The following is a 20,412-nucleotide window of genomic DNA, read 5'->3' as shown; positions in this document are numbered from 1 at the left end:
ATTTTCGAGGAAAGATCTTTTTTTCCCCCCTCATTCTGCCTTTCAATAACATGGTACACATCTTACTTGGGGGGGACTGTATGCAAGAAAACACAGTGCAAGGAGCCTGGCTTGCCAAGAGTTGCTCCCGCTGTATCTTAACACAGGCGTGCAGGCCAAGGACGACGCCTCGCGGTCACTGCCTGCAGGGGGACGGTCCCGTCCCAGAGGGCACCGCACTGTCACACAGCAGTGGGGAGCTTGAAGTAGGATGTGGGAGGCAGATGCCAGCGAGAACAACTTCCCCATTAAAACTAAGTTGGGCAAACAGGGAACAAGCTCCCCCCAAGGAATATCATGGGACGGGATTTTGAACGAGCCTGGCAGCTGGTAGGGGCACAGATCCAGGGACCCTGCCGCTTGGGGTGTAGGCAGAGAAGAATCGTCTCCCCGTGGAAGACCGGAGCTCCCCAGTCCAGAGTCAGCGGGAGCACTAGGTTTTGGCTCAGCCCTTGCCAGGTGCGGTCTGCTCTCCTCACCCAAGCTGCAGGAGCCCCCGGGCAAGCTATTCTCTTGCAGGACATCAGAACAGGGCCAGGTGCCTGCAGCTTCCTTCTGCAGCGCTTTCCAGCAGGACACAGAGGAGGGAGTGGGGCAGCTGGAGCCTGCAGTGCATCAGCATGTCTCTCTGGAGTCCTGGCTGGGGCAATCTGTGCACGTCCTTGGAAACTTTAAAGAGCAGGTTACACAGACAACTGACGGGGACGGGTTAGTCAGGTGCGATCCTGCTGTGAGCAGGGAGCTGGACTAGATGACCTTGTGAGATCCAGTCGTACGATCCTACGAGGCTGAGTGAGGGTGAAATGGGCATGTGCTGCACGAAGTGCTCTCATTCAGTCACATTGCCAGGGGGGTCCAATTTGGTGTCACCCCACTGATGTCAAAGACACCGGGCACCACCTCAATTGAAAAATCAGCCACCCTGTTCTCTGTGTGCTGAGACCTGTCAGCCCAGCAGCCTCCTGCATGGGACACCTTGAGCCAACCCAAGCCCGCGGTTCTCCGCCTTAGACGCAAGGGCCCATGGGGAAATGCCAGCTCTTCGTTTCCGCTTGCCATTTGCCTGCAGAAAAATAATAAGAGTCATTCTTGTGGCAGAGCACTCAGAAAGATCACGACAAGGCAGAGCGCATTTAACACTTTGGATTCCTATTTTTAAATATCTGAGTTAAACGGTGTTCCCGCACCTAACTGTGCTAACACCATGCGGTACCCATGAAAGGACCTTAAGGCACCCCAGGCTGCCGCAGCGCCCTGGTTGAGACTCGCTGCCCCAAGCTGCGCTGCGGGTCACTGCGCTCGCTCCACAAAAGGACGACGCGCTGCCCCCTCCTCGTTTCCATTTCCACCATCTGAGATGCACGTCGCCCGGGCCAAGTAATAACACGTGGGAAAAACAACAGTGCAGAGCAACAACACAGCTAGGAGGAACTGCAGGGTGATTGCAGAGGTGATAGCAGAGCTGGGAGGGATGCCAGTGCAGGCTGTTAAATGCAGCGCTGAAGCTAAGGGCAGAGGAGGAGCTGCGAGCAGCGACAGCAGAAGCAGGAGAGACGCGTGGAAGGATCCTGGCGATTCTTGGCTGACGCCAGCTGGGATCCGGCTGCAGGAGCTGCTCGCCCCCCTAGCAGGAGACAGCAGAGCCTCCGTGGACGGAGCATGCCCTGAAGAGCAGCCTCTGAGCTTTTCAATCCTCCTTGGATGCTGGTGTGGTCTTCTAGTAATAGCCAAAGGCAATGCCCAAAAGGTCATTGCTCTAGCTAAACTGTTAGAGGTCTGCAGCCCTCACCTGGAGTGAGATAATATTGCCAAAGAAAGGCTTTGCGGCCTGTGCGCCAGAGCCTGAGCTGGTGGCACCAGGCAGAGCATCACTGAAGTCGCTGGAGTTAACAGCGGCAGCCTAGCCCAAGCCTCACTGCTGTGGGGAGCGGGAGGGAAGCCTCCAAACCCTTCTCCCGCACTTTCCATTGGAAAGGCTGACTGCACCTTGCGGACAGGAATGAATTAAACCTCTCTGTTGCCGTAAAGATTTTTCACAGAAGGGCAAGCTGCGGCAGAGACAGAAGCCGCTTGCCAGGGGGCATCTAGGAAAGCAGAGCGCAGCTGGGAATAGTTGCCCGATCTAAAAAAAGGGACCACTGCAGCCTTCGCCAGAGGGAATCTCCCCAGCCCACCATATCCAAGCGGCTTTGCAAGCCTCTGCATGAGGCGCCCGCACGCTCGCCCCAGAACAGGAGTAGGGAATCCGCCGGCTTGTTCTGCATTGCTCCAGAAAGGGCCCAACATTGCAGATGAACCAGCTCTGCATCTGCTCCTGAGAGGAGATTTGGTAGCAAGTCTGATCCACACTTGATGCTTGTAACTTTTTTCCTGCAAAGACTCTGGTAAGGAAGCATGGGACAAGCAACAGAAAGGGCAGTGGAGAGATGGGGAGGAGGCGGAGAGGACAATGACTTGGAAGCCAGTGGGAGGCTAGCCGATGAGTAATTTAGCTAACGGTGTTATTAAAGTACTCCCACCCCATTCGTCCATTCACCGTAACAAAATGTAGCCATAACATTGCATAGGAAGACCCTGAACTTGGAGGAGGTTCTTAATCAGCCCCGTTCTTGATCCCATCTTTAGCTCTTAGTGGAACAATATTTCTAGCAGGGACTCGGGTCTGAGAAGAACGGCAGCACAGTTTCTTGACCAAAAATGGGTCGATCGGTTTATTTGCTTCAAACCCCCCAGCCCCCAAGGCTGCACATGCAGAGACTCTCCCCGTGAGAACCTGCGGGAGGTTTCAGAACCGTTTTCTTTCTTCCTTCCTTAGGTGAAGGTTGCCTGGTAAAGAGCCTCGGTGCATCGGGAGTCATTGTAACCTCCCACAGCTCCGCGCTGATCCTTCGGGCCACGGCCAAGGCGTCCGGCACCTGCTGCGAGCTACAGCCTGTCTCCAGCTGCCATCCTGGCTCCCAGGCACCTGCCTGCAGCTCCCGCTCCAGAGAACGTGAACGAGTTTGAACGGGAGAGCGGGGCCCGGGCGAGCAGATGAGCTCGTGCACTTTGCAGCCAGAAGAGAAACTCTCGCAGATAAGCAGCGTCTCCGTTCGTGAGGCTCAGCGGGCAGAGACTGGGCTGCAAGGGACCGAGTGACGTGGGCCTGATCAAGCAAGTTCGGCCACGGAGGAAAAGCGTCTATTCTGCGGAGCAACCGGCAGCGGCTTTTCTCCCCTGACCCCTGGATCCTTGGAAGGACCCTATAATGTCACCGCCAAACTCTTCGGCTGCCCGGGAGCTGTGGTGCTCCTCCGTGGCGGCTGCACAGTGTTGTTAAGCTGGGTGACACCAAATCATGAACAGTAACTTCTGCAGGGCCCTGGCTGACAGGAGGCCGATGGCTCCCTCCGCCTGCATGCAGCTGGCACTTTCTCCTCCTCCCCGCCACTCCTGCCATCCTGTGCCGGACGCCGTGGCTGCCTTTCCCTTCTGGCTCCACCCCACCGACCTTGACCCGAGCTGCTACAATACCTGTGGCGGCGTGATCTCTTATGTCCCTTTCCACCGTCATTTTGGGGTCTGTGACTACCCCTTCGAGCCTGCCTTCATCCAGAAGAGGAACGAGCGGGAAAGGCGAAGGGTGAAGTGCGTCAACGAAGGCTATGCCCGGCTCCGCGGCCACCTCCCGGGCACCATGTCAGAGAAGCGCCTGAGCAAAGTGGAGACCTTGCGAGCTGCCATCCGGTACATAAAGTATCTCCAAGACGTTCTCAGCAGAGGCCCCGAGGGGCCGGCTCCAGAAGCCGACAGCAGCCTGGCGGAGCGTGCAGCTCCCGGCTGCTCCTTCGCACCGGACGGCAGCGATGAGGAATCCAAGGTGACCTCCTCCTCTTCGTGCTCAGCCCTGCCGCCCTCCTCCCCCGAGCCAAGAGGAGCTAATCGGAAGGACTGCGCCAGCACAACCTGTCCCGGTGCTTGGAAGAGCAGGGACTGTCCGCCAAGGCTTCCTGAGAAACTTTAAGTCTCAGCTGGAAGAAACCCCTTTCAGATGTCAGGTGTCCCACCTCCCGCATCCTACTTCAAGCTCCCCGCTGTGTGTGATAGCGCGGTACCCTCCAGGACGGGACCCCCCGCCTGCAGGCAGCGACCGCGAGGCGTCGTCCTTGGCCTGCACGCCTGTGTTAGCGGGAGCAACTCTTGGCAAGTCACAGCCGGGCTCCTTGCACTGTATTTTCTTGCATACAACTTGGCCCCAAATAAGATGTGTACCATGATACTGCAGCACTCTTAGCTATTAAACTGCAGTAGCTGCAAGTCACAATAACCCTGCCCTATTTCCCTTTCTGCTAGGTCCAGTTGACCCGCGTGGGCATCCAAATAAATGGGCTGCACAGAGCTGACTGTGGTTCTGTTACTTTAGCACCTAGCTCCAGGAACGGGCTGGCTTCAGAAATTGCCGGACAAAGCCAACAATCCCTGTGAAGCCTCTCGGCGCGTTCAGTGTGATCCAGTGCAAGGACGATCCTGTCGGGGAGACTTTTCAGATGAGAAGGGGAACGGGTCCTTGCCCCAGTGCAAAACTGCCAGTTGCCCGAGATGGGTCCTTGCCCCTGTGTCTGGGGGGTTGCTCTCTGTGTTGGGTTTCTCCCTTTGGGTCCCAGAGGCATTCGCGCCCCACAGCAGGGAATCCAGCTGAGCTCTTCCCACACCCGAGTTCAGCTTTATTCTGCCAAAGCATAAAAGCGTTTGCACTCTGCTTGGGCCCCCGAGGAAACACTGCTCGTCTGCGGTTCCCCAGGTCAGCCCTGCTCTCCTCCCCAGGCTCACACGATCCTCGCCACCCAGACCTACCTGCTCCCCGCAGCTCGCTCTCCCAGGACCTTCCCCAACTCACGGCCCCCCTTTCCTGCACTCTGCCGAGTTGAGTCTCAGGCCTGAAACCTTCTGGGACCCCTGGTCACAGCTTCAGTTCAGGCTCCCCGTTCCCAAGATTCACATGCCATAAGGGAGCGGTACTCAAACACCTACAGAAATCTCAACTAGCATGGTCTTCTTTTCGTGTCTCTACACAACATTTGACCATTTTGTTACACATGCACGCGCTTATTTATTGTACTTCACAAGGTCTTGCACTGTGTGCGCCTTCAAGCAGTGGGCGCTGTAGCAGGTGTTGCATAGTCTGAGGCTCTGTGTTGCAGTTACGGGTAGCTGAACCAACAGTAGAGCCCCACTTCTTCAGTAGGTCCTCGGAGCATCTGAGTCCGGTGTGCAGGCCTGTGACCCGATATCATGCAAGTGCTTCTGAGAATCACATCTCAAACCGGGTTAGGAGAGACAGCTGTGGCAGGCCTTCACTTTCCCACTGGAGAAACAGATACGGTCCTAATGCCAGGGGAGAATAAGCCTGCTGCCCCATCCAGCCACTTTGGCAAAGAGTTCAGACTCCCGGTCAAGAAAAGGAGCTGGGGGTTTCAGCTGAATATGAGCTAACAGTGTGGCCTTGTTGCCAAGAAGGCTGATGGCATCCTTGGCTGTATTAGTAGGGCCGTTGAAATGTTTAAAAAACAAAAAGAGAAATTCTAGTATTTATATTCTAGCATTTTTTTTTGTTTGTTTTTTAAACATTTCACTTGGAAGCAGAAAAGACCCCCTTATTCAAACTGCTCCTGACTTTGGGACTCTGGGCCCAGCGTCTATTCTACCTATTGAGGTATCTAAGTAGATGTAAGCACCTAAGTCCGATTGTATCCCACTCTGTTCAGGACTCCTAACGTTAATTAATGCATCTACTCCTGTAACACACAGTCATCTTACCCTTTATGACTGAGTCATAAAAAAAAGCAGCAAGGAGGAGGACAAACTACTTATTTTGTCTTAACTGTTTTCCAGGGACGTGAGCAGGGTGGACTAAAATTGTTCCTGTCCGAGGGGCCACTGCTGTTGGACTCCCTCGGTTTAAATGCTGTCAGGATGCTGTCGCTCCAGTGTTTGTCCCCTTAAAGACCTTGTTGCCGAAAGGATGACCACCAGGCTCGGTTTATGAAAAATAAGCTCAGCCAAATTTATTACCTACGAAGCACCAAACATTAACACCCATAGCCAAGGAATGACAGGGTATTAGCCAGGATATTTATGCTACAGGACTGGCATGATTGACAGACATGCTCCCTAAACCTAGCACAAAAATGTCAAGGGTTCCCAGACCCTCCTTTGTACCCTAATCAAGACAACTCTTGCTCATAGCAGGGGTGCCCAAACTGTGACACACATACCGCAAGTAGCACAGGCAACCTCTGCGGTGCCCGGCAGATGAGTGAAGGAACAGGCAACACAGCAGCAGAGAGGGAAAGAAGTAGAAAGCAGGGGAGCAGCGCAGGCAAGGAGCAGAAAGCAGTGCAGACTGGGCAAAGACACAAGCCAAGAAAAGAAAACCAGAGCAGCAGATGGTACAGACTAACTAAACCTACTCATCTGAAAAACACTGTCCAGGGAAAATTTTGTCTTGAGAAGACGTACCTTTAAAATCAATAAACCTTCCTGGACTCAGTGAAGAGGAGGTGTTCTTATTTAAATTCCACCCCAATTGATAAATCTAATTAACTTAACTATAATGCACAGCTATACCTACAAGCACATAAGAAACATCCAGAGTTGCTATATTAGTGATAAAATGCTTTGGAACGGTTGTTAAGCTTTGTGCTTAGGTCAAGAAAAGACCTGACATTTGGTCGAGTAGCCACCTCCTCCCCTCCGACCACCACCTGCCTCCTGTTTTTGTTCTTGCAGTTTCCACGAAGCGTCTGGTGCTGGTCGCTGTCAAAGACTAGATGAATCTAACCCTTACCCTTCTGTCTGCTTGCACACTCATCTATCTTGTTATCCACCCCTAGGCATAGCTGTCTATCATAGCTCTTAGTCCCTGGGATGAAAACTAGACTACATTCATAGAATCATAGAAAATGAGGGTTGTAACGGACCTCAGGAGGTCACATCTAGTCCAACCCCCTGCTCAAAGCAGGACCAGCCCCAACTAGATCATCCCAGCCAAGGCTTTGTTGAGTGGGGTCTTAAAAACCTCCAAGGATGGAGACTCCACCACCTCCCTGGGAACCCGTTCCAGTGCTTCACCACCCTCCTAGTGAGACAGTTATTCCTAATATCTAACCTAAACTTCCCTTGCTGCAACTTGAGCCCATTGCTCCTTATTCCATCATCTGCCACCACTGAGAACAGTCCAGCTCCATCCTCTTTCAAACCACCCTTCAAGCAGTTAGAGGCTGCTGTCAAATCCCCTGTCAGTCTTCTCTTCTCCAAACTAAATAAGCCCAGTTCCCTCAGGGAGGCTTGAGCTGAGGGCTCATAACTAGTGTCGCTGGAAGTCCCAAGATCAAACCAAGGCAGAAAACTCTTTGCCACCGGTTGCGACTGGTGTCCCTAGCGATCATCCTCAGAGAAGAAGCCCGTTTCTGGAGACAAGAGCTGCCCTCGGCTCCGTAAAGGGAAACTCCAAATTCCCACCAGCTTCCAATCCAGCCTCTGTAGCGACCACGGCAAGCGCCGTCCGTCTAACAAAACAAAGGCCGAGGCCGGACAGAAGCAAGACGAGCGGTTCTAGAAGCAGAAAAGCCGCGATGATGTCACAGACCCGGGGGCAGTTCTGGAAGTGCTGGTTCTGCACCCAGGACGAGCCCAGCGCTTGGTGCAGTAGGTGCACAAAGCCTGGTGAGCAGCGCTCCAGGAAGGGATCCATGGGTCCGGGAGCTCCAAAGGGCCCAAGCCCAGCTCCTATGCCTGCTAGGCCTGAGGAAGGGGCCAGGGCAGTCCTTGGCTCTGCGCGCGTTGTCAAGACACCTGCAACTCCACTGACTGTCCATGGTCCAGGGGGCCATCAGCTTCCAGGCTGGTCTGTGGGACAGTGAGCACTTTCCCCTGGCCCCACTGATACTGCTGAATGATGGCTGCAAAGCAGGGTGGGCATCAGTTCGCACACTGTGCTGCTCCCATGACAGGCACTAACCCCGATTACCACCTTCTCCTTTGCAGAATACCCTGCCAGGGCAGGCCGTGCTGGGGCCGGGGGCCCAGCCACCACCAGACAGCCCCCCGAGCCACGGTTCCTGCCCTGGTCCAGCCCCTGCACTTCACCAGGATGACGGTTCTTGTGCTGCTCTCCGTCCTGGCCGGCCTCCTCGCGGGCTGCGCAGGGAAGATCTTCCAGCGCTGCGAGCTGGCCCAGGCGCTGCACGAGGCAGGGATGAATGGCTTCCACGGGTACAGCCTGCCCGACTGTGAGTGCGACCGCCCCTGGTGTGGGCTCATTGTTATTTTCCCTCAGCTTCTCCCTATGGGACTCCAGGGATAGTTGCTCCTCAGCCCCTCGCCATCAGGCTCCACACACCCACTTGCTGTGGGGCTCGCTCCATGCACACTCAGCGCACTGCCCCTTGCCCCGGGGATGGGTGCAGGTGCTTGGCTGGGATGGGTTGAGTCAGGGATGATCCTTGAGCAGGGGAATGGACTAGATGATGTTGTGAGGTCTCTTCCAGCTCAACTTGCCTATGATCCTCCAGCAACCTCCCCTTGGGTCTCTGCACCTATTCACTCCCAGCCTCACCATGGAGGGAGCGGTGCTTATTCATCCTCTGGCCCTTCCCTCTGAGGCTCTATGGCAGGGGGGTGGGCAAAATGCCAGGCCATTCTATCCGGCCCACGGGGCCCCTAAAAAATTTAGAAAAGTAATATTTATCTGCCCCTGGCTGCCTGTCATGCGGCCCTCGATGGCTTGCCAAAACTCAGTAAGCGGCCCTCCGCCTGAAATAGTTGCCCGCCCCTGCTGTGTGCATACGCACTTCCTCAAACACTCACTCTGGGGCTCTGTCTTGATGCCTCTCCCTCTGCTAGGGCTCTGCATGGCTTTCTTCGAGAGCGGGTTTGACACAGGCACTGTGGTCCATGAACCTGACGGCAGCTCTAACAACGGCATCTTCCAGATCAACAGCCGCCTGTGGTGCAACGACTACAAGACCTCATCAAGCAACCTCTGCCACATGCACTGCAGTGGTGAGAGCCTCCTGCCAAGCGTCAGGACTGTCCTCGTGGGGGCCTGTGCTGCAGAGAGCAAGGGGGTGGGATCTAGGGGAAACAGTCTCCCTTGGGAGTCACCGTTGACTAATCCAAGCTGCCTTCTGGACCCAAGGCATTGTGGGATGGCAAGAAAAGATCCACCTTTCCCTCCAGCAGGTGGGAAAGTGGACAGTGGGGGCTGAGGTCAGTTTATTTGAATAGACCCGGGGCCCCAAGTGCATGGGGTTGCACTCCCTTAGACTCTCAGTATCGCTCTTACCTTCCTTCCACAGATCTGCTGACCAGTAACATCAAAGATGACATTGTATGTGCCATGCATATTGTGCAGCAGCCCCAAGGCATGGGGATCTGGTAAGGCATAGCTGGATGACAGGGTGCGAGCGGGCTGCCAACCTAACACTGTCCAGCCCTTCACCAAGTAATGCAACCAACCACAATACTCCACAAATCTACACAGCACTGCACAGTGCAATGCAGCATTACACAGCCCAGCACAGATATACACGATGCTGCAGACTGCCACACAACATTACAGACTGCAATGCACACCTCCACAGCCCCATGTCATGCAGTACAAGCCTACAAGGCAGTGCCGTGCAGCAACGCAAATTTGCACAGGGCTGCAGAAAACTGCACGGGGCAACGCAAATGCACATAACCCCACACAGAGCCGCAGAGCATTAACCGATGCAACATAAATGTGCATGGTGCTGGACTGACAGCCATACGCAGTGCTTAACAAACTGACAGCTGTACACTAAACAATGAAACAGTGCAACACAAAATTATATATTGCAGCACAGCACACTGCTAGAAAGCAGAGCAGAGCACACAAAATGCTGCACAGGAAGGTATAATGTAATATAGCAAAACCCAGTGTTGTAGGACAACAAGCCCTACAAAAGGCTGCAATGTAAACATAAATTACCATATTTCCGCAAACCCATGACACCTTCTAATTTAAGGCAGTTCCCCCACCATTTAGATCCTAGACATGGAAAATGTAAAAACGTAAAAATTGGTTGCAATTTTCCATGTCTAGAATCTAATTCTGGAAGATAACCTTAAATCTGTGTTGTCTGCCCACCTCTGCATGCAACAGCCCTGGGGTAGGCAGCCTTGCCCATCTCCCCCTTCCCCTGCCCCGTACTCAACCCTAAAATCCTATGTTGAATGAAGGGAAAACCTCGTCTTGTATCTGAGCACACGCGGTACCACACAAGCAACACAACTATATTCTTACAACCTGTGTCCACATACCACAGAGTATAAGATCCCTGTATTGCGGTTGGCCTGCTACAGCAGAGGCTGTTGCATCTCAGTGCTGGGCAAACAAGTGCGGTTTAGCATCCTAGGGGCTCTTGGCACCAGGTGACTGGTCCCCAAGTAGAAACAACGCAGCTGTGACCCAGGTGCCCAGCTGCAAAGGGGACCGCATCTCAGTGCCAGGTAATCCGTCCCCATGTGCCACTGCTGCGATTAATGGCAGCTGATTTTACTGACCTGTTCTCTCTGTTTTCCCCTCTCAGGATGAGCTGGAGGCAGCGCTGTAAGGGCCAGGACCTCTCCATATGGGTAGAAGGCTGTAATGTGAAAGGCGGCTGAAGGAGTGCCGGGGAGGCCCAGCATCGGTGAAATGGGGCACCCTAGAGTCACTTGCAAGACCTCCAGCACCTTATCCTAAAGTTCAGTGAAACACTCCTCGACCCTTAAATTCTCTGCCCCTTCGCTAGCCCCAAACTGCGTGGTTGGTTTAACTGGGAAAGGGGCAGGGGCCTTCCCCTTCATAACAGGACTGAACCATAGGGAGCAGTTTCCTCAAATAAATGCAGCTGGAGGTCTGTTAAATGACAAGTGTCAAGAATTGTATTGGCCGGTGGTGAGCGCTTAGAGCAGGGAGAGGGGCTGGGAGTCAGAGCTCCTGGGGTCTCTTTCTAGTGCTCGAGGGGCTGGGAGCCGGGACTTGCAGGCTCTATATTTTACGCTAGTTATCCATTCCCTTGGACCCTAGCATCCCTGGCCATTTACAGATTTACATTTTTCTAGGTCTGATCTGGACTACAGCTATCACTATATACATGTGGATGTCTGTAGTCCAAATTAAAATTGGCTCCAGTCTGAATTAACTAATCCTTATTGAATGAGGATTAAAGATGATGCAGACTAGGGCAGTCTGAACTAGGCAATTTAACCTGCATTAATTAACATGTATCTATGAGTCCTTAGGAACTTGGCAGGCAAGTGCTAAATATCAATCCTGGCAAGGGAAACTCAACTGGGTTTTTGCAACAGAGGCTATCAGGTACAAAGTAACACCTTTATACGGTCTAATGTGCCAACAACACCTCACCAGGACTAAGTACCAGTATCCTAAACGCCCAGTCCTGCCCAAGCACACGGACTACTAGTCTGTAAAGGAGACAAGCCCCCTTGACTTCCCCCCCCGCCCAAAATATTGGCTGAGATAGTCATCAACACTCAGGTTAATCGCACCCATTAAGGCAGGGGTGCACAAAATGCGGCCCACCAGGCCATTCTATCCGGCCTGCAGGGCCCCTAAAAAATTTAGAAAATTAATATTTATCTGCCCTGGGCTGCTTGTCTTGCGGCTCTCTATGGTTTGCCAAAGCTCAGTAAGTGGCCCTCTGCCTGAAATAATTGCCTGCCCCTGCATTAAAGCTTCTAGAACAGCACTTAGATAACTGTCAGTAGGCTTGCAACAATGCAGCAGTGCTTAAAAGGCCTATCGCCTCTTAATTATTTCCAACAGCAAGTGCTAAGCACGTACACACACAGAGGCTGCAAATTAGGTCTGATAAGGGGCAGATGGTTAATGATCATCCAACTCTTAATTCAAGTTGAAATTTGATTCAAACTGAGTGATGCAAATCAGTTAACAAGGTTTAGAAAAAGGTGAGTGTATCTACAAATATACCCTGTCTTGCTCCCTAAACCAGTGGTTCTCAACCTTTTTTGTATCAGGACCCATTTGCAAAGATGGATGGCTTGTTCTGACCCACACCTTGCTAGTGCCCAACCCACAGACTGGATTTGTTAAGTGTCGTCTAAACAGGGACTAGATTTTAATCCTATTACCTGGATTAGTTTTGATGACCCCTATGCCCCCATGGGTTTATTTTGTTGTTCGTTTCAACCCCTTCTGCTGGTCACAGCACTGCCCTCTCTTTCTGCCCTTGCAACCACTTCAGCCTGGCTATATCCACAGCTGCATTGGCCATCCCATCCATATGGCGCTCACACCACAATTATTTTGATATTCCTAGCATCAGGACGTCATAGCCAGATCTGCCTGCGTGAACTTCTCAACTGCATCAGTGCCATCTATACTGCACCATGGGGTATGTCAGCCATAAGGGGTACTTCTCCATTTTGCTTTGGCACAATGGAAGGGTGCCAAAGCTATGGCCCCCAGAGCTGTGTCGTGCAGCCTGCAAAGCTCCTAGAAACGCCAGAAATTTCGAGGTAGGGCAAGCAAGGGTGGGTCCCACTGTTGCAGAAATTGTTATGGTTCATTTCTTGGGAGGCGAAGAACTTTTAGTTACAGACACACTTTATTAGTAACACAAAAGGTATATATTTGCAAATAGGGTTGGAGCGGAAACAAAGGATCACTCCAACCACTGAGGACAACTTTTAGCTGGCTTTTATTTCTTCTCTTCTGAGCACGTGTGCAGAAGCAGGAACTCTTACATCTCATTTTTGGTTCATACAAATATATATGAAATGACGTCACGTCATCTGTTGCATGTGCATTATAATTAACTACTTAAGTATGCGGGGCGGATAGGCTTATATGCATTAGCTAATTGCGCCTGCTCAGAAAGTACTTTAGGTTACAAAAGTGTAAACCTTCCCTGTCTTCAAGGACAGGATCATTAAAAATTGCAATTATTTTTATCTACCCAAGAAAATGAAGAAAGCATGAAAGGGAGGGCGATTTAGTGCAACAAAGAGATAGTAAATTTGCAAAACAAAGAGAGTGATATTTTAATATAAAGAGCCCTTAGTAGCTTCTCCTCCAACCCCTGCCCCCACCAGGGAAAGCTGGCAGCTGTGCTGTTTTAACAACACTATTGATAATGCATTTTCAATAATATTTCTAACACCACTACCAATTTCTACAATTCAAAGCCTTGTTGGCTAGGCCCCAGACCTTTGCAAGGACTGCGGCAAGACCATTACTTCTTTCCTGTAAATAGTTCTTTAAGTTCCTGTAAATAAGAAAGTGTCATTTCCACACTACAGTTCTCAGGATACTGCAGACTACAGGAAGCAGCTTGCTCACCTTCGGCCAAAAGCTACCAACTGCAGCTGTAAAGGGATTTACACTGGATTTCACCCCTAGTGCTCGCCGCCCCAGGGAGAAGCGGCTGCCGTTTCAGTAGCGTCTCCGATACCGCTTCTGTTCCAGCGAAGAAAAAAAATCTGCTTCCCCATTTAAGACATGCACCCCCATTTTGGAGGGCTGGTTTTGGTGGAAAGGCTGTATGTGGTATGTGACAACATTTCAAAAAAGGAGGGGGCTCTTTAGGGTGGATTCTCCAATCCCTCTTACTTTCTTTGTACTGCTCAGGCAGTGGCAAAAAGAGCAGAAACTATCCCCAAGTCTCCTGATTGTTGCAGATTCAGCTGCTCCCCCGCCTACAGCTGGCTGCATTACAGGGGAGAAAATATTTAGAAATGTCTTCAAGGGCAACAGGTTTGGCGAATTTGAGCCGTATAATGTTTTCACTCCCAGGCAGACATCCATCAGCTACTTCAAAATGGCAGTGGCTGCGTTCAGGGGTGCCCTCTCCAGCCAGGGAGCGCGATGGGTCAACAGCAGACTTCCCCTCTCCCTGTGTTGGGGAAGCAGCGTGGACTCTGCAGCCCCCATCTTTTGGGGACATCACCACTTCCCTGGTGAGGGCCACAAGGGTAGCCCCACCCCTTGCCAGGTGCCCCGCCCCCTGGTCACCATTTTGGGACCAGAAGTCCCATCTCTAACCCCTGACCTTTGCCACCAGAAGTCCCTCCCCTTGCCTTGGAAATACTCCTTTGGGAGGGGAGGGGGGTTGCCATCTTGAAAGTGAAAGAAGACCCAAAGCATATACTAAAAAAACCACAAACTACTATAATTGGGGTTTTTTTTAATATTTTTGTCTTGACTTGTGTGCATTTGCATAGTACATCTAGAGGCGATTGCATAACGGCTCAAAATACAGTCGTACTCTTGGATGCTGTGTATGGTGGGGTGTGGGAGGTGGGGGTATGGAAGGGGGTGGGTACAAGGTATGTGTTTGGGGTGGGGTGGGGTGTGTCGGAGGGTGTGCACGTGTGTGCATGGTGGGGGTGGAAGTGTGTGTGGGGGCTGTGGGTATGCTTGGGGGTATGGGGGGTGCAGGGGTGTGTGTGGGTGCGGGGGGGGGGTGATCCTCAGAGTCCCTGGAGCTGCCGGTGGTGGCAGTGATTGGGGCCAGCCCTGCTAGTCTCATAGCACACAGCTCCCTGTGCTCCCACCCCAGCCCCCAGCCGCATGCGGTGGCAGGTATGGGGCCAGTTCTACCCGGCCCCGCAACATGCAGCTCCCGCCCAAGTCCCTGGCTGCACGACAACAGCATGCAGGGCCAGCTCCACCTTGCCCAATAGTGCTTCTGCCCAAGTGCCTGGCTGCATGTGGGGCCAGCCCCACCTGGCCCCATAGCAAGTGGCTCTTGTGCTCCTGCAGTGTGCGGGACCAGCCCAGCCCTGCCCCACAGCACATGGCTCCCCACACTCCTGCCCCCTCTCCCCCAGTAAGGAGTCCCTGGCCCTGCCTGGTGGGCCCAGACCTGGGGTGGGACCTGCTTATCAACCGGAGCCGCTGCATGGAGGTGCCGGCTTGCAGAGCGGCAGCCGAGGGTCGGGGCTTACAGGGGTCACTGAGGGCCCCCCATGGGCCAGATCCAGCTTGTGGGCTGTATTTTGCCAACCTTTTGAATGTGGGGCCAGATCATGAACTTTTTATCACCCAGTGGGCCACTGAGCCATATTCAAAGACCTCACAGGAAACGGTATCCCATCAGGAAGTGATGTCACGTGACCTTTGGCACCAATGAAGTTGCAGGAAGTGACAATGAAACGGGTCTGGAAATGTGGTTTAAAATCCAAAATAAAAACAATATAAAAGCAACAATGAAATAATACCAAACACTTGACTAAAATAAACACTTTCGCTTCTACTCATTTCCCAATGAATGAAAGAAGCATAATGCAAGTTGACAGATCAAATGCAGAAAAATTATCAGCAAGAGTGGAAACTAGTCAAAGCAACAAAATATGGGCATTTTTGAGAATAATCTTCAGTAAGATTTACTTTTATTGAATGAATAACTTGTTAGTAACACATCTTTAACAAGTAGTAACAAGTTGAACCCCCAGTCCCCCACAAAGAGAAACAGAAGCAAACACGATCCAAACACTGGACAGTATTTTTACAAAGATTTTTACCTGCTCCAAATTTACATTGAAGCCCAGATCATTCACGCTCTATTCTTGAGCATATTGTTCAGTCTTAAACAAGCATACAGCACAGCTGCAGGGGCCTCAGCCACAGCTTTGCCTCCCTAGTGCGGCCCATCCCATCCCCTATCAAGCAGTGGCTTCCCCACATGCTGCTGCACTTTCCCCCTAACTGCACCAGCTGGTCCCAAAAGGCATGAGGCTCCCCGCCACTTTTGCTGGCCAGTGCCGACCCAGCCGCGTGTCCCCAGCAGCACATGGGAAGCCAGCTTCAGCCGCATGCCGCTCCGGATGGGATGGGCCCAGCCAGGTTGGCACCGGCCAGGAAAAGCAGCATGCAGCTGAAGCTGGCTTCCCACGTGCCGCTGGGGAGGGGAGGAGGCCGGCCAGGTCAGCACCGGCCAACAGAAGTTGTTCAAAGACTGTTTCTCTTAATGCAGCCACGTTCAAATGCCACACGGCTGATATCCTGTCTCGATACATCTCTTTGCTTAAAGGGTGTAGGTTGTAGCCGTGTCGGTCTATGGACATAGACAAGGTTCTTTGGATAAAGCTGATATCTTTTATTAGACCAGCTCATATAGTTGGAAAAAAATTCTTAATTGCAAGCGTTCAGGCACAAACACCCTTCATCAGGCTGAGGAAGCATCTGCAGGTGGTCTGTGCTCTTCCCGACCAACTGCAGACACTCAAAGGCTTGAAAAGAAGATTTTTTCCCAAAGATCTGAGTTGGTCTAATAAGAGATATCAGATTTACCCAAAGAACCTTGTCTCTTTCTGTTTCATGTTCTTCATGCTCAAAAAAGTGATTCCTGGAATTCAAGGAGATCTTAGCATTTTATTGGTACATTAATTCAGAAAGGATGAGAGAGAAGATTTGGTTACAAAGGGCCATTGTCTCCCATATGACAAAGACCACGACATCCTACCCAAAAAAATATGTAACAAGGCTAGAAAGGTGGATGAATAAAGGCTTCTATTTTAGAAAGATCTGATATATGAGAGATGATGTATTCTGGTCCATCAGTTCAATCATCTAATTGTTAAAACTACATTTTATTTCCAGTTCAATTAGTTCTGACTTCTACATCCCACCACTGGATCTGGTTTTAACTATGAAACTTGTTAAATAAGAATCCTTAAATATTGTGTTTGAACTTCTTAGCAATCTTTTTATCTATTACAGTTTACATTTTGCAGGATAAAAACAAATGTGCCAGATTGTAAAGTCAGCTACACCAATGACAATAAGAAATAAATTCATTGCCCTCAAGATGAGAACAGGACGGGATTCAGCACTGACAAGTGCAAGGTGATGCACCTGGGGAGGAAGAACCAGCACCATACCTACAGGTTGGGGGACTCCCCTCTCGTCAGCGCAGAGACAGAAAAGGATCTTGGAGTCATCATCGATGCCAAAATGAACGTGGGCCGCCAATGTGGCGACGCGGTCAGGAAGGCCAACCGCACCGTGTCGTGCATCCACAGATGCATCTCAAGCAGGGCCAAGGAGGTGATCTTCCCCCTCTATGCAGCACTGGTCAGGCTGCAGCTGGAGTACTGCGTCCAGTTCTGGGCGCCACACTTCAGAGGGATGTCGACAGCATGGAGAGGGGCCAGAGGAGCCCACTCACACGATTGGGGCAGCAGGGCAGGCCCTACGAGGAGAGGCGACGGGACCTGAACCTGTTCAGCCTCCACAAGAGAAGGCTGAGGGGGGATCTGGTGACCTGTTACAAACTAGTCAGAGGGAACCAGCAGGCATTGGGGGAGTCCCTGTTTCCCCGAGCACCGCCAGGAGTGACCAGGAATAATGGCCACAAGCTGGCAGAGGGTAGGTTTAGGTTAGATATCAGGAGGCGCTACTTCACAGTCAGGGCGGCTAGGGCCTGGAACCAGCTTCCAAGAGAAGCGGTGCTGGCTCCTACCCTGGGGGTCTTTAAGAGGAGGCTGGATGAACACCTGGCCGGGGTTGTTTGACCCCAGTACTCTTTCCTGCCATGGCAGGGGGTCGAACTAGATGATCTACTCAGGTCCCTTCCGACCCTACCTACTAGGAAACTGAAAAAATTTCAAATTTTACAGTGGTGCACCTGAGACCTGATTCTACCTCGAACACAAGTATGTAAACCTTACAGATCCACAGGAGAGTAACAGTGCAGATTTCCATGTTCTTTTCAGGCTTTCTGTTGTATCACGTTGACATTCAGAGCTTAGAATGCAATGGTTATGAAGGCAGAGAGATGAGGTTGTAAAGTGCTACCCTTTTGTGAACAAACAGAATATCTGTTTGACAGAAAGTATCCTATATGTCTGAACCCAGCTCCGCACACTGCTTGTCTGATATGTGATTTGCTAATGATTCTATGATGTCAAGAAGGAGCGGCTGACTGAGGAACCGGAGATTTGGCAACTTGGAGACCTTCAAAAGAAAAGAAAAACAAAAACACACAAACAAGAAATAAAAAAATTAAAAAATAGTTTAAATAACACTGTTAATCCCTACCATCCCACAGAAGAAACACACAGGTTAATTACATCTACTGATGTTCTACTGTGTGCGTGCTATGGACTAGTAAAATCACAGACGCAAAACTAAGGCATGAAGCTACATGAATATAACCAAAGCTGCTCTGTCCATATGCCCACTAAAACACTGTCTAGTTGTCTTCTGGTTTCAGACTACCCTTTACTGCAGGACAGAGCTGAAGATGCGACAGGAAGTCTGATCATATCATTTGTTTTAGAGGACCATAAAAGCGCCTACACAAGATGCTACACAGCAACGCATCAGTGATCACAAACCATGATGCTGCAGCTACGTCGCTGTAGCAATGAGCTCCCTCAGTATAGAGCACTGCTATAGCAACATAGCTGCAAAAGAAGTGCGCCATCAGCGTGCAGCAATACGAGCTGTTACCGTGCTATCATTTAGGACTCCCAAAAACAAGTCCTAAATGATGGCACCGTAAGGTCATGTGTAGAGAATTATGCATAATTAATATGCAGCTTGCAAACTGGACACTGACTAACACACAAATTTGGCTTATATGAGTTTTGAAATTCAAACCCGTTGTGTTCCTGCGGCCATTTGGATTCTTCTCAACTGACCTGTAGATTATTGCGTGGATCTTGAGCTATCTGCTGCTTTGTTCTTGTGGACGCATGAGAAGTTATTCGAAGCACTGCTGTGTGTAATGCACATATTTTTATTTGTACTTTTCCACCAGTTAAAGCAGGGGTGGGCTACGACTTTGGCTGGAGGGCCACTTAAGGAGTTTTGGTGAGCTCTTGAGGGCCAGAAATTGGGTGGAGGGGCAGTGCTGACCCAGCCTCAGCCCCATCATAGCTGTTTATACACCACCCAGTATTTGGCGGGGTGGGAGGGGGGTAGCCCAGGGAGATGCAAATTTATCCTATCCAGTCCTGGGCCCATCCATGCCATACCAGCTGCTGGGGGTGTCAGACGGAGTCGGCAGTGTCTCCATGGAGACTGGCCCAGGCCCGACACAGACAGGGTGCACTGGGCTGGGCAGATGAGATGGGGGCATGGGTGGGTGGGGAGCGGCATCTGTGAATGGAAGAGGACAGCGGGGCTGAGATCACAGGATGGTGACCACATGGGCCAGAGATCACAGGATAGTGACAGCATGGGCCAGAGCCTGCAATGGGTGCCAGTCCACAGGAAACCAATAAGCAGAGAACCAGCACCTGTTGCAGGGATAAGCAGGGAGCATATTGCAGCTCTGCCCTAGGCCCTGGCTCTGCACTGTCACTGCCCTGCAATCCCAGTCCATTTGTCCCACCCCAGCCACCGCTGTCTGCCCATGCCCATGCCCCCATCCCATCCACCTTGCTGAATGCTCCCTGCCCAGCCTCCATGGCGACCCCACCTGCCTGCTCCATCCAGCACCTCCAGTGGTGGATGTGGGACGATCAAGCCTGGAGTGTCCAGGCAGTGAGGCATGTACCTGCTCCTGGGCAGCAGAGGCAGGGACTGCCAGGGAGCCAAGTCTGGCCAGCTCACCGCTCCTGCCTGGCCCCATGGATTACAGCTCCCGACGTGTCCGCGAGCCACACACAGGAATAGGGCAGGCTACGTCAGGCAGCACCTCCACACCCAGGGGCGGCAGAACCAGCCATGTGCACCACGGCCTGGAATGCCCCTTGCACCTGGGCCTGGCAGGGCTGAGACACCAGCTCCAGGCCAGATGGACTCACTTGGTGGGCTGTATCCAGCCATACTCTGCCCACCCTGATCCTTTATAAGCAATCCATTTTGTGAAACCAAGAACAGCAAAATGAAACAGTTGAGTTAAGCTACTTTTGGAAAGAACTCAATGCACACAGAGTATTATGCAGGGGCAAGGGAGAGACAGTACCTCTTAGCTGTAGAGGAAATAGTGCACCTGCACTGAGGAACAGATATTGTACTGAAGGGCGGGTACACAAAGACAGAGGCCCATGTCAGAGCACAAGCCAGCACTTCAGAAACTGTGGTTTTATTAGGCATTTATATAATACCAATATACATCGAGATTAATATACATCTCTGCCCAAGCTATTCCAACCATACAATCAACTCTCCAATTAATATCCTCTCTTTTTCCCACAGGGAAATTAAAAACAATTCTGAATAGGAATTCCAATGCTCCTCAGTTAATGTAAGGAGACTGCAATGACCAAACATACACAGGTTTAATCAATCTGTGAAACAAAATTTCATATCAAAACATCTCAGACAAAGCACAAACATTAACAAATTTGGATTTCCTGCAGTCTTTCAGTGACAGTTTCAAAGCATCC

General features: G+C 51.5%; 2 protein-coding genes across 2 annotated transcripts in view; one reads left to right on the top strand and one right to left on the bottom strand.

Annotated features, from left to right (window-relative positions):
• Positions 1-8,170: 8,170 nt before the first annotated feature.
• Positions 8,171-10,710, top strand: LOC149853941 (sperm acrosome membrane-associated protein 3-like). Its single transcript, XM_090026347.1, has 4 exons — positions 8,171-8,309; positions 8,923-9,081; positions 9,378-9,456; positions 10,635-10,710. The coding sequence occupies exons 1-4, from the start codon at positions 8,171-8,173 to the stop codon at positions 10,708-10,710; spliced, it is 453 nt and encodes a 150-aa protein (XP_089882473.1).
• Positions 10,711-15,445: 4,735 nt separating this feature from the next.
• Positions 15,446-20,412, bottom strand: part of LZTR1 (leucine zipper like post translational regulator 1) — a 43,465-nt gene continuing 38,498 nt past the window's right edge. The window contains exon 20 of the mRNA XM_090025249.1: positions 15,446-18,028. Coding sequence (XP_089881375.1) covers positions 17,912-18,028 — 117 coding nt within the window. The 3' untranslated portion in view covers positions 15,446-17,911. The remainder of the gene's footprint in view (positions 18,029-20,412) is intronic.

Source organism: Crocodylus siamensis, chromosome 13 (assembly GCF_052110815.1).
Source record: "Crocodylus siamensis isolate JL-2025a chromosome 13, ASM5211081v1, whole genome shotgun sequence".
Classification (NCBI taxonomy): Eukaryota; Metazoa; Chordata; order Crocodylia; family Crocodylidae; genus Crocodylus; species Crocodylus siamensis.
Note: the sequence above shows the minus strand (reverse complement) of the source record. Positions and strands in the feature narration are given on the sequence as shown.

What these genes read in the sequence shown, in the direction of transcription:
- LOC149853941 (XM_090026347.1), top strand. Translation starts at nt 8,171, where the DNA reads ATGACGGTTCTTGTGCTGCTCTCCGTCCTGGCCGGCCTCCTCGCGGGC. An exon ending in CGGGTACAGCCTGCCCGACT is followed by an intron (nt 8,310 to 8,922) that starts GTGAGTGCGACC and finishes TCCCTCTGCTAG; the next exon opens with GGCTCTGCATGGCTTTCTTC. An exon ending in CTGCCACATGCACTGCAGTG is followed by an intron (nt 9,082 to 9,377) that starts GTGAGAGCCTCC and finishes TTCCTTCCACAG; the next exon opens with ATCTGCTGACCAGTAACATC.